General features: G+C 41.4%; 1 protein-coding gene across 1 annotated transcript in view; it reads left to right on the top strand.

Moving 5' to 3' along the window:
• Positions 1-4,533, top strand: part of LOC132820762 (uncharacterized protein CXorf38-like) — a 51,440-nt gene extending 46,907 nt beyond the window's left edge. Inside the window, exons 6-7 of the mRNA XM_060833054.1 lie at positions 2,087-2,258; positions 4,178-4,533. Of these exons, the coding sequence (XP_060689037.1) occupies positions 2,087-2,258; positions 4,178-4,197 (192 nt within the window). The 3' untranslated portion in view covers positions 4,198-4,533. The remainder of the gene's footprint in view (positions 1-2,086; positions 2,259-4,177) is intronic.
• The last annotated feature ends 17,479 nt before the right edge of the window (positions 4,534-22,012 follow it).

The raw sequence follows: 22,012 nt of genomic DNA, 5'->3' as shown, positions 1-22,012 counted from the left end.
GAGACCTTCAGTTTGATGCTGGTAGTGAGGAAAATCATAGAATCCAGACAGTGTGGAATTAGGCCCATGAAGCCCACATCAAAACTCCGAACAGCATTCCTCCCAGCCCCACCACCTTCCCCTCTCTGTGTAACCCTGCATTTAACATGTCTAATCCACCTAGCTTGCACATCCCTGGACACTATGGGGAATTTAGCATGACCAGTCCACCTAACCTGCACATCTTTGGACTGTGAGAGGAAACTGGAGCATCTTGAAGAAACCCATACTGACATTGAGACAATGCACAAACTCAAAACAAGATGTGGAGGTGCCGGTGTTGGACTGGAGTGGAAAAAATCAGAAGTCACATAACATATAACACACATAACAGTTTATTTGAAATCACAAACTTTCGCAGTGCTGCTCCTTCTTCAGGTGAAGTCACATATTTCAAATAAACCTGTTGGACTATAATGAAACTGCACTCAGACAGTCACCTGAAGGTAGAATCGAACTGAGGTCCCTGACACTGTGAGGCAGCAATACTAACCACTGAGCTCATGTTAGAATCTTCTTGAAGGGTGAGATACCCAAAAAAATTAGAAAGGAATAGCAAAATTGGGCACGGTCAACATGGATTTATGGAAAAGAAATGATCTATGACAAACTTGTTGGGGTTTTGAAAAAGATTACTTGTAGCAAGACCAAAGATTTGATGCATTTGGAATTTCAAAAGATTTTTGATAAGGTCCCATGTAAAAGGTCAGTGAATAAAATGAGAACACGTGGGCTTGGGGTGAATTCCTAATGTGGATTGAGAATTGGTGAATTGACAGAAAGCAGAGAGTAGGGGTAAACATCATCCTTAAGAGACAGGCTGTTACTAGTTGGGCACACCTTGGGAAAAAAAACAAGAAGTCAGAAGAGTTATTGGATGGTGAGAAGTTTGGAAATATGGTGTCCAAAGGGATCTGCATATCCTTGTTCATGAGTCACTAAAAGCTAAATTGCAGAACAGCAAGCAGTAGGAAAGGTAAAATGTATGTTGGTGTTCATTTCAAGAGGATTTCAGTACAGCAGTAAAGATGTCTTACTGCAAATATAGAAAATCTTGGTGAGATCTCACCAGGAGTATTCTGTGGAGTTTCAGTCTCCTCATCAAAGACAGGATATATTTACCATTAAGGGAGTGCATTGGAGACTCACCAGATTAATCCATGGGTTGGCAGGATTGTTTCATGAGATGAGATCAAGAAAACCATGTTTGGGTTCTTCACCGTTTCAAAGATTGACAGGTGATGTCAGTGAAACTTACAAAATTCTTACAGGGCATGTCATGGTGGGTATGGATAAGATGTTTCCCCTGGCTGGTGACTCTTGAAGCAGTGGACATAATCTCGGGATAAGATCTACACCATTTAAGACTAAGATTCGAAATTTCTTCACTCAGAGGGTGTTGAATGTTTGGAATTCTTTGTCCCAGAGGGCTGGACAATCAATGAGCTGTTCAAGACACAAATCATTTGGTTTCTGAGACCAATGATATTAAAGGGTGTAGGGCAATGGCATTGACCAAATGATCAGCTAGTGTTCTAGAATGGTGGGGTGGGTATCATAGGCTGAATGGCATACTCCCACTCTTCTTCCTGTGTTGCCAAGTATTCCAATAGCTGGTGAATAGCAATCCCCAGGATAAGTATGGGAATTCAAACATGGTATTGCTGTTGAATATCAAGGGACAATGGTTAGATTCTCTCTTGTTGGAAGTGGTTTTGCTTGACACTTTGGATGGCACAAATGTTACATGTCAGTTGATAGCCCAAGTCTGAATATTGTCCATGTTTTGTGCACATGGACACAGACTGTTTCAATGCATTGTGTTGAGCAATTGTGGAATGATCAGTGATTATTTTCACTTCTGATGTAATGTGATTTTACTTAACAGATGTCAGTGCATCATCTCACAATTGTGGTTTCCTTGATGCTGCCATTGGATAATATTTCGTTTTTTTCGAAGTTATGCATGTTTAGTTTCTAATTAAAAATTATTCTGTTGCCTGTTTACCTTGCTGCATTATTAAATCATTACTTTGTCCTATTAAAGCATATGAACAGTCTGAATACTTTCAAAGAATTTTTGAAGCAAAACAAAGAACTTGAAAATGTGCTTCACAAAGAGGTTCAGCAGTTGTATGCTGTCGAGAAAAGATGGAAACATGGTGTGGGGACTGTGAAAAGTCAAGATGGAGTGGAATGGAATCTGGAGGAAAATGAAGGTAATAGTGGCAAAGACAAATGGTGTTTATTTTCTTCATTCTTTTGTTTTTTAGTTCAAAGTGGTTAAAAAGTGGTTTCTGCCAATGTATACAGGATACAGTCTTCAAATAAACATCAAACTCTATCTCTTGGCAGGCTGAGCAACTATGGATGGCACAACAGGGGAGGATGATTCATGCAGATGTACTTGTGCATCCAGATTAAAACATAAGAATGAGGAACAGGAATAGACAATTTAGTCCCTCGAGCCTCCTCCGCGATTTGATATGATCATGCTGATCTCAGCTTACCCAGAACTCCACGTTCCTGCCTGCTCTCCGTAACACTTCAACCCATTACTAATTAAGAATCTGTCTGTCTCCCCCTTAACTTTATCCAATGTCCCAGCATCCATTGCACTCTGGAATCATGAATTCCAATGATTTGAGAGAATTAATTTCTCCTTATCTCTGTTTTAAATCTGCTACCCTTTATCCTAAAACTACGACCTCTACTTCTGGATTACCTCGCATGAGGAACCGTCCTTTCTATGTCTACTTTGATCATCCCCTTTAGCATCTTATATACCTCAATTAGACCTGCTCTCATTCTTCTAAACTCCAGCGAGTATATACCTAAACTGCTCAAAGTCTTTTCATCTCTGAAACAATCTAATGAACCTCGTCTGAACTGCCTCCAATGCAATTACATTCCTTCTCAAGTAAGGGGACAAAAATTATACACAGTACTCCAGGTGCGATTTCATTAACCCATGTACAGTTGAAGCAGCACCTCTCTATTTTTATACTGGAGACTTTATCTAGGAACAGATAAGTGTGGACTTGTAGAGCCAAATGACCTGTTTCCACAAGGTATGGATTCCTTGATTCCTCTCTCCCAGGAACCTGTTTCCTTATTGAGCAGCACGGTGGCTCAGTGGTTAGCACTGCTGCCTCACAGCACCAGGACCTGGGTTTGATTCCAGCCTCAGATGACTGTCTGCGTGGAGTTTGCACATGCTCCCTGTGTCTGGTTGGGTTTCCTCCCGTAATCCGAAGATGTGCAGGTAGGTGAATTGGTCATGCTAAATTGTCCGTAGTGTTCAGGGGTGTGTAGGTTAAGTGCATTAGTCAGGAATAAATGTAGAGAAATGGGCCTGGCAGGATCTATGCAGAGAAAGCAGAGTTAACATTTCAGAATTGAAGAAGGATCACTGGACTCAAAAGGTAAGGTTTGTAAACTCTGCTTTCTCTTCATAGATGCTGCCAGATCTGCTGAAATTTTACAACAATTTCTGATTTGGTTTCTGATTTACAGCATCTGCAGTTCTTTAGTTTTTATTTTTCATCAATCATGATGTAGCCTAAAAGTTTGAGAAATCACAATTTAGCTGAAATAAATGATTAGATCACTTACAGTGTGGAAACAGGCCCTTTGGGCCAACAAGTCCACACCTACCCCCCATCCACCCCTACACCTAACACTACAGGCAATTTAGCTTGGCCAATTCACCTAACCTGCACATTTTTGGATTGTGGGAGGAAACCGGAGCACCCGGAGGAAACCCACGCAGACACGGGGAGAATGTGCAAACTCCATGCAGTCAGTCGTCTGAGGCGGGAATTGAACCCAGGTCCCTGGCGCTGTGAGGCAGCAGTGCTAACCACTGTGCCACCGTAAAATTTGATTTGCTAAAATGATCTGACTGTTTGAATATGAAATCAGTGAGAATGTTATGGTGTTAAACTAAAACCATTGTGTGTTTGAACCTAAACAGAGGGGCTGTTTTCCTATTGTTGACAAAGCAAGCCCCTCTGTGTACTTATTACAATATATGAGCGAAGAAATAAATGTAAAGACATGAGATGGCATTAAATTAATCTGTTTATTGGAGAATGATCAAAATTTGATAACTAATCCAACATTGTTTGATTAACAGACATAAAGACATCAACATGATGCTGATACCGTATCACTGATTGCATGTGGATTTGTTTGTAAAAACAGTGCGCTAACGGAGTCAGAAGACAAACGGTGATTCTACACAATGGTTCATTGTTGGTTCTAGAATGAAGAATACAACTGCTTGTCATTATTACACGGTTACCAAGCCTAGTGTGGTAACCGTGTCCTAATGTGGACTGAGGACGTTAATGGAATACAATTAATGAGTTGTTGCATCGTAAATGAGAAATCAGGAAAAGATTGTAAAATGCCTTTCTTGTGCACATATATACGTAGAATTATGGGTTATTTAATCTCTTATGAATAAAACTTTTATTTCTTTTAATGTAATTGGAATTAATAACTTCTGAGCTTAATTGTTATGCTATATAGTTTGATATTGGATTATAATTTATCAGATAGAGTCATAGGGTCCTACAGCACAGACAAAAGCCCTTCAGCCCAAACTGGTCCATACCAACCAAAGTACCCATCCATGTTACCTCCACTTTCCTGCACTTGGCCCATATCCTTCTAAACTTTTCCTATCCATGTATTTGTCCAAATGTCTTTTAAATGTTGTTAATGTTGCCGCTTCAACCATTTCCGCTGGCAGCTCATTCCGCCCTCTGTAAAAGAAAGTTGCCCTCAGGGTCCCTTTTATTCTTTCCCTCTAACTAAAGTTAGATTTGTATGTGGAAATATAATACAAATACAAATTTCCCTTCTAACTGATGCCTCTAATCCTCGTTTTCCAACCCTGGGAAAAGGACTGAGTGCATTCACCCTATCCATGCCTCTCATGATCTTCTACAAGATTCCCCCTCAGTCGCTTACGATCTAAAGAAATAAGTCCTAGCTTGACCAACCTTTCCCCATAACTCAGATCCTTAAATCCTGGCAACATTTTTGTAAATTTCTTCTGCACAATATGGATGCATGAATCATTCTATAAGATTCTCAAACATAAGATACTCAAGCCAAAGAAATAGTAGAGATAGAGTCCACTTGACTGGATCTGTACGTTATTTGGTAGACTCAAATGTATAAATGAAATAGAAAAGGAATTGTCTCATTTGGGAAAATTGTAGGGTGGAATGAAAGATGGAGTTAATGAATATATCGACAATCAGATTCTATCAATCTGAGTACCAAGTGCTCCACTGTCTGGTCAGCTGAGGACATCCTGTCCATTTCATGCTGTTCAATCTAAATCTCTAAATCTTCCTGTGGATCTGGAGACCTCTGTGCGCCTCATATGCAGTTGTGTTTACCTGTATACATATCCCAACAGAAGAATATGATGAATTATGAAGTAATGAAGCTAATAAATGAGAAAGTACTCAACTGTATGTCTGACAACCAATTTCATATATGGATACCAGAGAAGTAGAACTTTTGTTTGATTTGACGAGTCCATTACAGTAGTAGCACCCCGTAAACTGTCCACCTAATGGTGGGATATTTAGGATCATTATTATTGTACCATGGTTTAGATGCAATCGTTGAATTGGATTAAGTCTGTAGGACGATTTAAAGGTAACAATCTGAAGAAGTACCTTAATTCCCCACCAAATTAAGAAAACGAGAGAGAACGGAGGGAAGTGAGTTTATATTTATACAATAAACAAGGAGATAGCTGTTGCTAATATAGAAATAATTGCAATAGGACATCATATACTTTTGCAGAAAAATTAACAATGTATGAAATGCATATCATCTCCCCTTTATCAAAAGGGATGATTATTGCATTGGAGGAAAAAAGAAGCAAGTATTGTCATATGACTTAAATTAAGTTTTATCATGTGTTAAAAAATGTTCACCATTAGTACCAAATAGGTGTCTTGTATCTTCTTGCACATTTCAGTTTGATTCCTGGTTTTAATACTGAATAAAAACTTAATCCTGAAATTTACATTGTGACTGTTGCCTCAACTGGTCACACATTGTTCTGTGGTACGGGCTGGGGCCACTCTAGTCCCAAAGGTTGGACTAGCATTTGATTCGTCTCACCCATCTGGGAGTTTGGACAATTGCTGGCATAGTGCCCTTCTTCATCATCATTAAAACACTTTCATGAGCCTCTGGAGTCGTACCACTGACTGCAGCCATAGGTGGGGCTCCTCGTCCATGCCCAAGTCTCCTCTGTCAGCACAGCCTCCTTCAACTCATCTAATGCTCCCTCTGCCATATTTTGTGGCTTGGGCAAAGCTGAATGTATAGTGGGTTGGAGGCATGTCAGTATTAGATTTTTCTCCACCTCATTATCTAACTTGTGTATGGTTTGCTGCTTGTAGCTTGGAACAGGCCCCAGGGGTCATCCATAGGCTGACAATCCCCTACAAACTTAGCTATACCTCTTATACTGAATATCATAGGTAGTGGTATATGTGATGTTGGCAGATGGCTGTTGCCTCCTCGTGGTCATGGGTTGTGGGGAGGGGTAGGAGCATGGGGCAATAGGCCTTTCTCCTGTCCCTCCCTCCAAAGAAGGACCCCATTCCCCTGGGTCCTTCTCTTCATATCTGGCTATTTTGTCTGCTAGCCCTCCCCAGTTGACACCACTATCTTTCCCCCATCCTTCCTCAAAGGGTGGGGTCATAAAGGATATATTATCCTTCTTTGTGCTGATACTTGATTCTGCAACTGCACTTTGTATGATTGCCTGAGGCCCCCTTACACTCCTGCACTGACTTGTGCGTTAGCTGTTTTCAAATCACCACACTGTTTCTTTCACTCTTATGTCTGTGCTTGAGCCATTTTAGTTTTCTCTTCACTTTTCTCCCTTTCTCTCATCAATTTCTCACACTGCATTTGACACTGGTTCATATGTATAAGGTCTGAATCTCTCTGGCTCTGTAAATTCCTGACCTCTCAGTCAGTCTCTTTATCTCTTCTCAAGTTCAGTGACCTCTATTCACAGCTTTAGCTCTTGCTGTGCCCAGTCTTCCAACATATAGCCTTCTGCTGCCACTTGCAGTACTTTCGTAACCTTCATTTTTCCCATACTATCTTTTGCCATACTCCAGAACGTATCCCCATGTCTTCCTGTTCCTATACTGATATACTCACAGTAACTCATCCATTTTCCAGTTGTATAATATTGGAAGAATCCTCTCCAGTCAAAGTCCCCTGGACCTGCCAATCTCCATTAATGCTGATGTGTCCAAAGTTCTCTTTGTGTCTTTCTGCGCCAAATTTCCACCTCCTTTTTCCTACACCCACTTACTCTTGGCAGTTACATGAGGCAGTTGTCCCTTAAATCAAGCTCAGGCAGGGTGTTGGAAAAATAGATTGGTGTGGGAAGAGCAGAGAACATGATCTACTTCAGTAAGGTGTTTGATAAGGTTCCCCATGGTACACTGGTTAGGAAGGTTAGATCACATGGAAAACAGGGAGAACTAGCCATTTGGATACAGAACTGGCTCAAAAGTAGAAGACAGAGTGATTTTCAGACGGAGGGTTGATTTTCAGACTGGGGACCCGTGCCCAATGGTGTGCTACAAGGATTGGTGCTGGGTCCACTGCTTTTAGTAATTTATATAAATGATTTGGATGTGAACATAGGAGTTATAGTTAGTAATTTTGCAGATGACACCAAAATTGGAGGTGTAGTGCACAGCAAAGAAGGTCTGATTACAACAGGATCTTGATCAGATGGGTCGATGGGCTGAGGAGTGGCAGATGGAGTATAATTTAGATAAATGTGAGGTGCTGGATTTTGGACAGGCAAATCAGGGCAGGACTTATACACTTAATGGTAAGGTCCTGGGGAGTGTCATTGAACAAAAAGATCTTGGAGTGCAAGTTCATAGTTCCTTGAAAGTAAAGTTGCAGGTAGATCAGATAATGAAGAAGGTGTTTGGTATGCTTTCCTTTATTGGACAGAGCATTGACTATAAGAGTTGGGAGTTCATGTTGTGGCTGTACAGGACATTGGTTAGGCCACTTTTGGAATATCGGAAGAATGTTGTGAAACTTGAAAAGGTTCAGAAAAGATTTACCAGGATGTTGCCAGGTTTGGAGGATTTGCGCTAAAGGGAGAGGCTAAATGGGCTGGGACTGTTTTCCCCAGAGCATTGGAGGCTGAGGGGTGTGGTGACATTGTAGAGGTTTATTAAATAATAAGTGGCAAGGATAAAGTAAATAGACAACGTCTGTTCCCTGGAGTGGGGGAGTCCAGAACTAGGGGGCATAGTTTTAGGGTGAGGGGAGAAAGATATAAAAGGGACATAAGGGGCACTTTTTTCACACAGAGGGTGGTGCGTGCATGGAATGAGCTGCCAGAGGAAGTGATGGAGGCTGGGGCAATTACAACATTTAAAAGTATCTGGATGGGTATATGAATAGGGAGGTTTATAGGAATGTGGGCCAAGTACTAGCAAATGGGACTAGATGAGGTTAGGATATTTGGTCGGCATGGACAAGTTGGCGCAAAGGGTCTGTTTCCATATTGTACATCTCTATGACTCTGTGACTCTATGACTAGGTCTGGCATTGGAGTAACTTAAAGCGACTTCATAACACCCACCAAGGGATGCCAAATTCTATTGCCCGTCTCTGTGAGACAACAGAGACCAAGATATAGTAGAGACATTTAAAAGTTCTATGAAACTCAATTTATTAAGTACTGAAATGAATAATACACACATTTAACTACTAAAAATATTTGAATCACTGTCTTTCACTACCCTGGGTTCTGTTACTAACCCCAAATGTTATTACCTGAGAGAGTTGGAAGCTCGGCATGCCTCCTCTTGTAGTAGTTCTTCATAAAAGTTAATCTCCAGACTTCTGCTGAAAATCAAGAATTTTCCAGGCTGTTTTATACACAGATCTCTGTGCTAGATGTGTGCCTTATTTGAAATTATCTGTGCGTGTGACAAATGCTCAACATTTTGTCCTTATTTGCTAGAGACATCAGTTGCTGATTTCCTGCAGACCTGAATGACTCAGTGTAACTCCTCTCAGATAATAGTCCATTGTAAAGCTTCTTATCAGCTCCTGTATCTTCAGCCTTATCTAACAGTGTTCACTTCTTGTCCTGTCATGAGGAAACTGCCTACGCTTACAAAATTGTACTCCTTCTTTCCCTTGGTAGGTAAGGCTAGGAATAGGGATAAAAGTTAGAGGCAAACTTTTCAAGAGTTCCTAAGACTATAGGAAATAGGAGCAGGAAAAGGTCATCAAGTCTTCTCTGCCATTCAGTAAGACCAAGGCTAATATTGCTTTATGGCCAGCCCCCTTCTCCTCATGACCCTTAACCTCTTTGAATGAAATTAAGAGACATTTCTCCATGCAAATAATGGTTGTAAACTTCCTGGATTAAGACCATTTTTCTTGCTGCAAGATATTATTCTGGAGTAAAAGCACAGATGAATATAGAAAAGTTCAAGAATTCAAAATTAATTAAACTAAGGTAACATCTCAACTTTCTTGATTCTTTTAAAATGCATAAAATCTTTTGCACCTCCTGTACAATGCAGCAAATCGTGGAAGCTTCAGTTACCGCTGGTGAATGCATGTGCAGGAAGTGTATCCAGATGCAGCTACTGGCAAACTACGCTTTAGAGCTGGAACTATGGGTGAACTCACTGCAGAACATCCACAGTGTTGAGTACAGCATGCATAGCACATTCAGTGAGGTGATCACAACTTGAACTTGCAGAAAGAGCATGGGTGAACACCAGGAAGAGTAAAGGATGGCAGAGTAGTGCAGGAATCCCCTGTGATCATCGCCCTTTCCAACAGATATGGCATTTTGGATATTATGGGCAAGTGACTACGTAGGGGAAAGCAGTGGCAGCTAACATCATGGCACCACAGGTGAACCTGCTGCACAAGAGAGAAGGAAGATGAATGCAGGGTTGTAGTGGTAAGGAATTGAATTGTAAGGGGAACAGACAGGCATTTCTGCAGCCACAAAAGAGACTCAAGGATTGTATGTTGCTTCCCTGGTGCCAGTGTCAAGGATGTCACCGAATGGTTGCAGGGCCTTCTGTGGGGGAGATCATGGTACATATTAGTACCAGTGACTTGTCTGGATTTAACTAAATCTGTCATTTTCCTGCCCAACCTTCCAACTGAACTATATCCTGCTGTATCCTTTGGCATTCTTCCTCGCTATCCACAACTCCACCAATTTTCATATTGTCTACAAATTTACAAATCGAACAACCTATATTTTCATCCAAATCATTTATACATATTACAACAGCAGAGGTCCCAGCACTCATCCTTGCAGAAGACACTGGTCAGGTAGGCCATCTAAATATTGAACTGTTATTGGGAGAGACCTAAAGAGAACTACTTTATTTTTCTTTTCCATAAGCAAATTGTTTTTCATGTTTCTTTTCCCCATTTAAAAGGCTATGATATGTTTCCTCCAAACCATTTGTTTGTGAAGGATGATTTTTTAAAAAATTGACCAACAACATCTCTTTAGGGTTTAAAACAGAAGCATGGTTCATTCATAATAAAAGCAAATTACTGCAGATGATGGAGTCTGAAACCAAAAGAGAAAATGCTGGAAAATCTCAGCAGGTCTGTCAGTATCTGTAAGGAGAGAAAAGAGCTGACATCTCTAACTGACCCTTTGTCAAAGCTGGTCTTATGGTTCATTCATTCTGTGTACAAGGAAGAAATAAAATGAAAAGAAGGAAAAAGGTTACAGCTAATAATTTAAAAATTTAAAAATGGAAATTGGTCATGTGATTTTTGTCTGAGTCCAGAGAAAGTGTTCGCTGAAGGTTCTTTCCCATAGAATCTCAAATGCAGCTGGCTGAAGTTTCTGAATTTCTTCTGAAGATTACAAGAGTGCAGCAAGATAAGGTTGGTCCCGTCTTCATGTGAATATAATATTTCTTCTGGAAAACCAGGTTTCAAAAAGGTCAAGACTTGAGGCATAACTGCAGAATCAACTGCATTATATGATCGATAGCATTGTTTTAGTCAGCAATGTACAGTTTTTGAAACAGTTTAGCACCTTTCTTCATGTTTTGTGGATACAACATTTGAGGATCGGCTTAATTCATTCATTACTGTTGATGGGGTGAGTGATCAGTTGGACCATAGAGATCCCTGCTCATAGAATTCCGACAGTGTGGAAGCAGACCATTCGGCCCACTAAGTCCATACTTACATTCCAAAGAGCAACCCACCAGACTTACCTCACGCCCACCCTGTAACTCGATATTTACCATGGCTAATCCACCTATCCTTCATATCCCTGGACACTACTGGCAATTTAGCATGGTGAATCCACCTAACCTGCATGTGTTTGGACTGTGGGAGGAAACTGCAGTATCCAGAGGAAACCCATAAAGATATAGGGAGAATTTGCAAACTTCACACAGGGTGGAATAAACCAAGGGTCTCTGGTGCTGTGAGGCAGCAATGCTAACCACTGAGCCACCGTGCTGCCCACAATGGCAATATATTAATATATTATAGCTAATCTTTTGGGACATTTTGGAGTAAGCTTGGGCTATAACATATCTGAACAGGTTGATTTGAAATTACCTACAGCAGAGAAATTGGGAATTGAAGTGGCATAACCTGCATATTGTACTGTTCTGATTTAATACCTCAGACTTTGCTTTAAGAATTATCCATCAATGAGGAAATATTGTTCAAACATAGTTCTGCCCAAATCTCTAGGTCCACAACTGTAACAATAAATATAGTATAAGAATTATAAGCAAAATATCTGGGCTTCAATTAACAAGACTTGACGGTCACAATTGCTATAAACTTGCTGCTTCAACTGTGATGCCTTATTCAGGATAAATCTTTGTTTTTTTGTTCTTCCCTCCCCCACAACATAAAACACATATTTACATATAACACAGAGATCCACAGTTTTTGTTCCCATTTCCATTTGTTGATATAATAGTAGATATCTCTTAGCTGTATTACTGGTTTCATACCAATGTTGCTGCATGAGGATACTCAACAGCTGAGTAGTGTCAAGATTAGAGTGGTGCTGGAAAAGCACAGCAGGTCAGGCAGCATCCAAGGAACAGGAAAATCGACATTTCGGGCAAAAGCTCTTCATCAGGAATGGTGGCCTTCACCACCTGGTGAAGGGCTTTTGCCCAAAACATCGATTTTCCTGCTCCTCGGATGCCGTCTGACCTGCTGTGCTTTTCTAGCACCACTCTAATCTTGACTCTAATCTTAAGCACCTGCATTACCCATTTTTGCCCAACAGCTGAGTAGTGCCTGTTTTCCGATATTTCTGGCGCTGCACGTAGTACTCAGTATTTTTAGATTATTGCTGAGGTGTCGTAATAGCCAGCAACAGGTGGTTATCACAGTAGGATGTCGCAGCCACAAAAAAAGGAATTATCATTATTGGTCATTCAATTGTAGTTTTGACATGACATTGGAAAACTGGTTGGTTTAAATTAACTCTGTGTTTCTATGATTTCTGTGCTTCTTCTACATTGTTCAATTTCTTGCATAGGCTAGTTCATTTCATCTTCCTACTTATTGAGTAATTGTAGAAAGAAATACATGATTCCAGATCTTCCTATGATTTTAGTCAGCCCAGTTACCAAGTTACACTGGCGTGTTTTACCTTCCGATGCTGGCTCCAGCAGAAGTGCAGGAATAAACACAATCAGAAGGCCAAGTACCAAATATAATTCTGCCATACTCGCACCCTCTCCTGCCCATGAACTGAAATATACATGTTAAGATCTGTCCTCAGTCCACTGACTTACACATAGGTGGAACTGTGAGCCCCCTCGCTGAGAGTGCTAGCCCCCACTTACACTTCAACAATGTTCACACCCCTTCCCTCACACCTTTACTGTCTTCACCCTGCTCCACCCCTAACAATGTTCACCCCATACCTGACCCCTAAGAGTGTTTACCCCCTCCTACAGCCTCACCTTCACCTCCACCCCTTGGCTGTTCACCCTTTTCCTTCTCCCCCATATTCATCCCCTCCATCATATGGAGGGGATACAGACACCTGCCCCAATGCTGGAAAGTTTGAGCCAATTTGATCAGGTGTTTGTGCTGTGTAAGTGGATAAAGAGCATTGAGATGGAGTTGGGAGGAGGGGCAGGTGACATTGAAAGGGAGTTGCCCTGGAGCCCTCAACATTGATCCTGAACCTCATGATGTCTCGGAGCATCAGATCAAACATGAGCAAGGAAATCTTGTGCAGATTACCAACCAGCACACACCCTCAGATGATGAATCAGTACTCCTTCTTATGAACACCACTTGGAAGAAACACTCAGAGTATCAACGTCACAGAATGTATTCTGAGTAGGAACCTTTAATATTCATCATCAAAAGTGACTTGAAAGCACCACAACTGACTGAATCCTAAATGATTTATCTGCCACATTTGGCTTACAGCAGGCCATGAGAGAACCAACAAAAGGGAACGAGCGACTTGCTTCACCCTCAACAATCTATTTGTCACAAGTACATTTATCCATGGTAGTAACCATCACACAGTCCATGACAACCCCAGGATATTGTTGCAGGAGTTCCTCAAGGATGGTGTTTTAATCTTGACAATCTTCAATTGCTTCATCAATAATCTTCTCTCTGAGATATGATCAAAATTGGGGATATCACTGATGATTTCACAATTCAGTCTTAGACACAACCTTTCAGATATTGAAGCAGTGAGTACCTGTGTGCAGCAAGACCTGGACAGCATCCAGGATTTGTCTGATAAATGTTCACATCACAAAATTCCTGACAAAGATAATCCCCAACAAAAGAATCTCTCCCAAAGTTCAGTGACATTCCTATTGTTGAATCCCATATTATTATCACCATCCCAAGAATTATCAACTGACCAGAAACTTAACTGAACCATCCATATTTTTGCAATGACTACAAAAACAGGTCAGATTAAGGAAATCTGAATTACTCATCTCCAAACTCCTCAAAGCCAGGCCAACACTTAAAGGCACAAGACCTGATTGTGGTAAAATAGAGTCATTGGGATGTTTAGCATGAAAAGAGATCCTTCGGTCCAACTCGTCCATGCTGACCAGATATCCCAACCCAATCTAGTCCCACCTGCCAGCACCCAGCCCATATGCCTCCAAACCCTTCCTATTCATTTACCCATCCAAATGTCTTTTGAATGTTGCAATTGTACCAGCCTCCTCCACTTCCTCTGGCAGCTCATTCCATTAACATACCACCCTCTGTGTGAAAAAATTGCTCCTTAGGTCTCTTTTATCTTTCCCCTCTCACCTTAAACCTATGCCCTCTAGTTCTGGACTCCCCCAGCCCAGGGAAAAGACTTTGTCTATTTATCCTATCCATGCCCCTCATGATTTTGTAAACCTCGATAAGGTCCCCCCTCAGCCTCCAACACACTGTTTGTTGTTCCATCGATACTCAAGATACTTGACACCATGGAGAACAAAGCAGCTCTTTAATTAGTACTGCATCCACCACATTAAACATCCACTCCCTCTATCAACAACACACAGTGAGAAAATGGTGTATAATTTACAGAGATGAGATTCATCAAGTCACCACAGCTCCTTTGACAGAACCTTATGAACCTATAACCTCTATCATCTAGAAGAGCAGCAGGGTATGGGAACACCTTATCCTGCGAAGTTTGCTTGAAGCTATACACCATTCTGACTTGAAACAAAATTGCTGCTCATTCAAAGTTACTCAGTCAAAATTCTGGAACTCCATCTCTTATAACACTGTGGCTGTACCAACACAACATGGATGCAGTGATTCAAGAAGGTGGTTCACCATCACATCTGAAGGGCAATTAGGAATGGTTAATAAGCATTGATCCTGCCAATGATGCTCACATGCTGGGAATTGTTTTTAATGTACTTCTAAGCACTCTAAATAAGACAGCCTGTCCTTTGAGATTTCTTTTGTAGTCAAAGCCAGGGAACAGGAATAAATTTGACCAGAATGAACAAGGGCCAGTCCTCCTGCATTGCCTTGTCCCATCCAAGGAGGTGTATTGATGCACCCTGTCATCATTGGACATAGCAACCTAACTAAAGGACTCAATACTTTCCTCAGGAAATCGTTGAAAGTCTATATCAGCACCTTCTATTTTGGACCGTATACATATTACCAGAAAGAAGGTGTTTGTAGCCTTAAAATGCATCAAGGTGGATAATCCTCTGGGCCTGATCAAGCCCATCCTTGGATGTAATGGGAGGCTCGAGAAAAAATTGCAAAGGCCTTTGCAGAGATTTGTGCTTCACCTCTAGCCATTAGTGAAGTTCTGGAGGGCTAGAGAGTGGCAAATGTTGTTCCATTGTTTAAGAAATGTAGCAAAGACAAACCAGGGAACTAGAGGGCAGTGAGCCTGACATCAGTGGAAGGCAAATTGTTGGAGAGGATACTGAGATAAGGATCAACCAACATTTGGATTGTCAATGTCTGTTTGGGGTTAGTCAGAATGGATTTGCATGGAATGACATGTTTGACAAACTTTTTAAAGTTTTTTTGAAGAGGTAACCAAGATGGTAGATGAGGGTGGGGCAGTGGAATGTGTCTATATGGATTTTAGTCAGGCCTTTGACAAGGTCCCCATGGCAAGTTGGTCTTGAAGGTTAGGTCGCATGGGATCCAGGGAGAGCTAACTAATTGGATTCAAAATTGGCTCAAAATAGGAAGCAGAGAGTGATGGTTGAAGGTTGTTTCTCAGACCGAATGGCTGTGACTAGTGGTGTGCCACAGGAGTTGGTGCAAGGAACTTTGTTATTTGTTATTTACATAAATGATCTGAATGTGAATGTACAAGGCATTATTAATAAGTTTCCGAATGATACAAAATTAGGAGGTGTCATTGATAGCGAGGAAGGTTATTATTAACAACTATAAAGTAATCTTGATCAGATGTGAAAGTGGACTGAGGATTGGCAAATGCAATTCAACACGGATACGTGTGAGGTGTTGCACTGTGGGAAGTCAAACCAAGGTAGAGCTTATATACTAAGTGGTAAAGTCTTGAGAGTGTTGTGGAACAAAGGGACGCAGTAATACAAATACACGCTCAGTGGTTAGCACTGCTGCCTCACAGTGCTAGGGACCCAGGTTTGATTCTCGCCTCGGGTGACTGTCTGTGTGGAGTTTGCACGTTCTCCCCGTGTCTGTGTGGGTTTCCTCTAGGTGCTCCAGTTTCCTCTCACAATCCAAAGATGTGCAGGTTAGATTAATTGGCCATGCTAAATTGCTCATAATGTTATGGGATGTATCGGTTTGGTGTATTAGTCTGAGGAAATGTAGAGTAGTAGCAGAATGGATCTGGTTAGATTACTCTTCGGAGGGTCAGTGTGGACGTGTTGGGCCCAACTGGCCTGTTTCCACACTGTAGGTATTCTATGATTCTATGATACATTGTTCTTTGAAAGTGGCATCATATGTAGACTGGGTGGTGAAGAAGGCAGTTATCATGCTAGCCTTCATTGGTCGAGGCATTGAGTATAGGTGTTGGGATATTATGTTGCAGTTGTGTAAGTTGCTGGTGAGGCCGCACTTGGAGTATTGTGTACAGTTTTGGTCACCTTATAATAGGAAAGACATAGCTAACCAGAAAGAATGCAAAGAAGATTCATAAAAGCGTTGCAGATGTTATGGACCAGGCCAGACCCCCTCAAAACATTTCAAGAAAGTAGCCCGGACCCTAACTTTGCTCATTGTTTTAAGCAGGTGTCCAGTGGCTATTCCAGGAGGGATGTAGTTGGCCCAACCACTTAGTTTTAAACAAAACAGAATTTATTCCTAAGGTTGCTGAATGAAATACAAACAAAAGAAAACAGAATATGGAATAACTTAACCTATCCAAAATCCCAACTTCATGATGCTGTTCCAAATTCCTGAAACAATCCCCATAAACATCCCTTGGCAAAAAAGGTAAAATTAAACACAAGGTCTTCCAAGAGAGAAAGCTGGCAGAGAGATTCTTCACGGAACATGGAACAGTTTTTTTTGGATTCTCAGCTAACACCTGACGAGCAGCTCTGAACAGCCAGACTGCTAAAACCAAAACAAACCAGAGAAAAGCTGAGCTGGCAGAGCTGGCCATTCCTCTTTCATTGTGCAAGTTTTTTTTAAAACCTAAAAGCTTCTTCAAGTAGATAAACCCAGATATCTTGGAACTCATGACTTTTTGACCCCTCTGAAAAAAAAACAAGGACACCATCATCTTGTTAAAGGAGCAGCATCATCACACAGGTCCAGTAGGCTAGGATGGGACTTTATTCCTTGGAATGTAGAGGATTGAGGAGTGATACTTTTGAGGTGTTTAAGATCATGAGGGCCATAGATAGGATGAATGCATATGATGTTTTTCCCAGGTATGGGGAATTGAAAACTATAGGGCAGAGGTTTAAGATGTGAGGGGAAAGATTTAAGAAGGGCCTGAGAGGCAACTTCTTCACACAGAGAGTGGTGCGTATGTGGAATGGGCTGCCTGAGAAAGTGGTTGAGGCAGGTACAACAGCAACATTTACAAAAACATTTGGATAGGTACATGGATGGGAAAAGTTTAGAGGGATATGAACCAAATGTGGACAATTGAAAAATGGCTGAGTGGTCAGCATGGACCAGCTTGGGCCAAAGCGCCTGTTTTCATCCTGTATTACTCTATGACTCTATTCATATAATGACTTCTTATGAATAGAAAGGGGCTCTTTTCTATGTACGTTGACTATCAAGGCATGCAAGAAACTTCTAAAATCGCAGCATCATGGTTTTCCCTTAGCTAGTTGGGAATTGTACTTTTTGCTAGTAGAGTTTCTTTCACTGTGAAGATGGGGATGATTGCACAATTTTTGAATTTTCATTTAGAAGCCTTGTCTTCCTAAAGTATGTTTCAAAATTTTTGACGAGCACAGTATATCATTTGCAGATCATTTCCAAAATTATCCAGCTATGTAATAGTATAATAGCTATACTGCTGGACCAGTAATCCACAGACTTGGACTAATGTTCTGGAAACATCCATTCAAATCCCTCCATTGCAGCTGGGGATTTCATTTCAATTAATTAAGTACAGTATGTCTGAATAAAAAGCTATTAGTAGTAATAGTGGCCATGAATCCATTGTTTTGTCATGAAAATCTATCAGGGTCAGTAATCTGTCAGAATTAAATCTGTAGCCCTAATCATGTGACCTATGGAACCCAAATAATGGGATTGAATAGTAACTGCCCTCTGAAGTGACTTTGCAAGCTACTCAGTTCCCCCTGTGTACCTTTAGGGCAATCAAGGTCCAACAGTAACTGCTACCCTTACCAGTGATACCTATGTCCTATGACTGAATTCAAAAATGTGAAATTTTCGAAAACACTGCTTTACTTCACGGAGCGAGTTGAAATAAAAATGTGATCCTCTTTTAGTTGACCATGTTAGTTTTAAAGCAATATGCAGCATTATTATGATTCTTTTAGTTGAAGTGTGATGGGTAATAAAAGTAGATTGTATATTGAATTTTCTCACAGCAAAAAAAAACCTTTAGAAAGTGTATTTCAATTTCTGTATGTCGTATTTCTGACATATTCATAATTTTAACTAATGCAACATTAAATCATGTGGTGAAGATTCAGTGAGCTGAAGTCAAAATTTGTATCTATCCCTTAAAGATTGTTTGAAAATGTTACTTTTGTAAACCATTGTTAAGTTTTTAAAAAAAGTTTATATTACCTTCTAATGATTATTTTATTGCTATATGCTTTATTGAAATGTTGCAGGCGCACATCATGAGAACCATCTTTCAATGAGTTAACCATTTGCTCTTTAATGGAAAGATTTTTTTCATACATAGAATTGGGATATTGTTGGCTGGTTCAGCATTTATTGCCCATTCCTAATTACTGTTGAAACGAATGACTTGCTGTGCCATTCCAGAAGGCAGTTAAAGTCAGGTATTTATTTGTATTGCCATGTATTTGGAGACATATGTAAGCCAGACTCGGTAAGAGTGGTGGATTTCCTTTTGTGAAACAAAGTAATGAGCCACCTGGATTTTAAACATGGATGATAGGAGCAGGAGTAGGCCATTTGGCCCTTTGAGCCCGCTCCACCATTAAATATGACTGCGGCTGATTGTCCAACTCACTACCCTGTTCCCGTTTTCTCCCCATGCTCTTTGATCTCATTAGCCTTAACAACTATAGCTAACTTCTTCTTGAGAGAACATTCATATGCTTTGACCTCAATTGCTTTCTGTGGCAGAGAATTCCACAGGCTTACCACTCTCGGGATCAAGAAACTTCTCCTCATTTCAGTTGTAAATGTCCTACCTCATATCCTTAGATTATGAACCTTGGTTCTGTACTTTCCAGTCATAGGACATCCTTTCTGTGTGTATCCTGTCTAGTTCTGTTAGAATTTAGCAGATTTGTATGTGATCCCTGCTATTCTTCTAAACTCTAGTGAATATAGTCCCACAAGGGATGAATGTAGATTTCTCCAGCTTCCTCATTTCCCCTTCCCCCACCTTATCTCAGTCCCAACCCTCAGACTCAGCACCGCCTTCTTGACCTGCAATCTTCTTCCCGACCTCTCCGCCCCCACCCCCTCTCCAGCCTATCACCCTCACCTTAACCTCCTTCCACCTATTGCATTTCCAATGCCCCTCCCCCAAGTCCCTCCTCCCTACCTTTTATCTTAGCCTGCTGGACACACTTTCCTCATTCCTGAAGAAGGGCTCATGCCTGAAACGTCGATTCTCCTGCTCTTTGGATGCTGCCTGACCTGCTGCACTTTTCCAGCAACACATTTTCAGCTCAAACCTCCTCTGCACCCGTTCCATTGCCTCCACATCCTTCTTATAGTATGGCGACCAAAACTGCACACAATACTCCAGATGCGGCTGCATTAGAGTCTTGTACAACTGCAACATGACCTCAGGACTCTGGAACTCAATTCCTCGACCAATAAAAGCCAGTGCGCCATATGCCTTCTTCACAGCACTACTTACCTGGGTTTCAAATTTCAGAGATCTGTGTATATGGACACCAAGATCCCTCTGCTCATCCACACTTCCAAGTATCCGACCATTAGCCCAGTAATCCATCTTCTTGTTACTCTTACCAAAGTGAATCACTTCACACTTACCCTACATTGAACTCCAGTTGCCACTTTTCTGCCCAGCTCTGCAGCTTATCTATATCCCGCTGTAACCTGCCACATCCTTCCTCACTGTCAACAACTCCACCGACCTTCGTATCATCCGCAAACGTACTCACCCAACCTTCCAGCCCCCCTTCCAGGTCATTTATAAAAATGACAAACAGCAATGGTCCCAAAACAGATCCTTGCAAACACCGCTAGTAACTGCACTCCAAGATGAACCTTTACCATCAACTACTAGCCTCTGTCTTCTTCCAGCCAGCCAATTCCTAATCGAAACCTCTAACGCACCCTCAATGCCATACCTCCATAGTTTTTGCAGTAGCCTACCATGGGGAACCTTATCGAACGCCTTACTAAAATCCATATGCACCACATCTACCGCTTTACCCTCGTCCACCTCCTTAGTCACCTTCTCAAAGAATTCAATAAGGTTTGTGAGGCATGACCTGCTCTTCACAAAACCATGCTGACTATCCTTGATCACATTATTCCTATCCAGATGTTCATAAATCCTATCCCTTACAATTCTCTCTAAGACTTTGCCCACAACAGAAGTAAGACTCACCGGCCTATAGTTCTATAGTTACTAGGGTTATCCCTACTCCACTTCTTGAACAAGGGAACCACATTTGCTGTCCTCCAGTCTTCTGGCACTATTCCTGTAGACAACGAGGGCATAAAAATCAAGGCCAATGGTTCTGCAATCTCCTCCCTTGCTTCCCAGAGAATCCTAGGATAAATGCCATCAGGCCCAGGGGACTTATCTATTTTCACCCTTTCCAGAATTTCCAACACCTCTTCCCTACATACCTCAAAGCCATCCATTCTAATTAATCGTGACTCAATATTCACATCGACAACAATGTCCTGTTCCTGAGTGAATACTGACGAAAAGTATTCATTCATTGTCTCCCCAATCTCTTCAGCCTCCACGCGCAACTTCCCACTACTATCCTTGACTGGACCTATTCCTACCCTAGTCATTCTTTTATTCCTGACATATCTATAGAAAGCCTTTGGGTTTTCCCTAAGCCTACCAACCGAGGACTTTTCATGTCCCCTCCTTGCTGCTCTTAGCTCTCTCTTTAGATCCTTCCTGGCTACCTTATAACTCTCAATCGCCCCAATTGAACCTTCACACCTCATCTTTACATAGGCCGCCCTCTTCCCTTTAACAAGGGATTCCAATTCCTTATTAAACCACGGCTCCCTCACACAACCCTTTCCTCCCTGCCTGACAGGTACATAATTATCAAGGACACTCAATAGTTGCTCCTTGAACAAGCTCCACATATCGATTGTGCCCTTCCCTTGAAGCCTACTTTTCCAAGCCACGCATCCTAAGTCATGCCTCACTGCATCATAATTTCCCTACCCCCAGCTATAACTCTTGCCCTGCAGTGCACACTTATCCCTCTCCATCACTAAAGTAAAAGTCACCGAATTGTGGTCACTGTCCCCAAAGTGCTCACCTACCTCCAACCCCAACCTATCTAACGTACTCTATCTAGCTTTCTAACGTACCTATCTAATGTACTCTATCAACAACTATCTAGCTTTCCCAGTCAATATCTGGAAAGTTAAAGTCCCCCATAACAACCACCCCATTACTTTCACTCTTCTCCTGAATCATCCTTGAAATCCTTTCTTCTACGTCTCTGGACTATTAGGAGGCCTGTAGAAAACTTCTAACAGGGTGGCCTCACCTTTCCTATTTCTAACC

This window comes from Hemiscyllium ocellatum, chromosome 12 (genome assembly GCF_020745735.1).
Source record: "Hemiscyllium ocellatum isolate sHemOce1 chromosome 12, sHemOce1.pat.X.cur, whole genome shotgun sequence".
Taxonomy (NCBI): domain Eukaryota; kingdom Metazoa; phylum Chordata; class Chondrichthyes; order Orectolobiformes; family Hemiscylliidae; genus Hemiscyllium; species Hemiscyllium ocellatum.
Note: the sequence above shows the minus strand (reverse complement) of the source record. Positions and strands in the feature narration are given on the sequence as shown.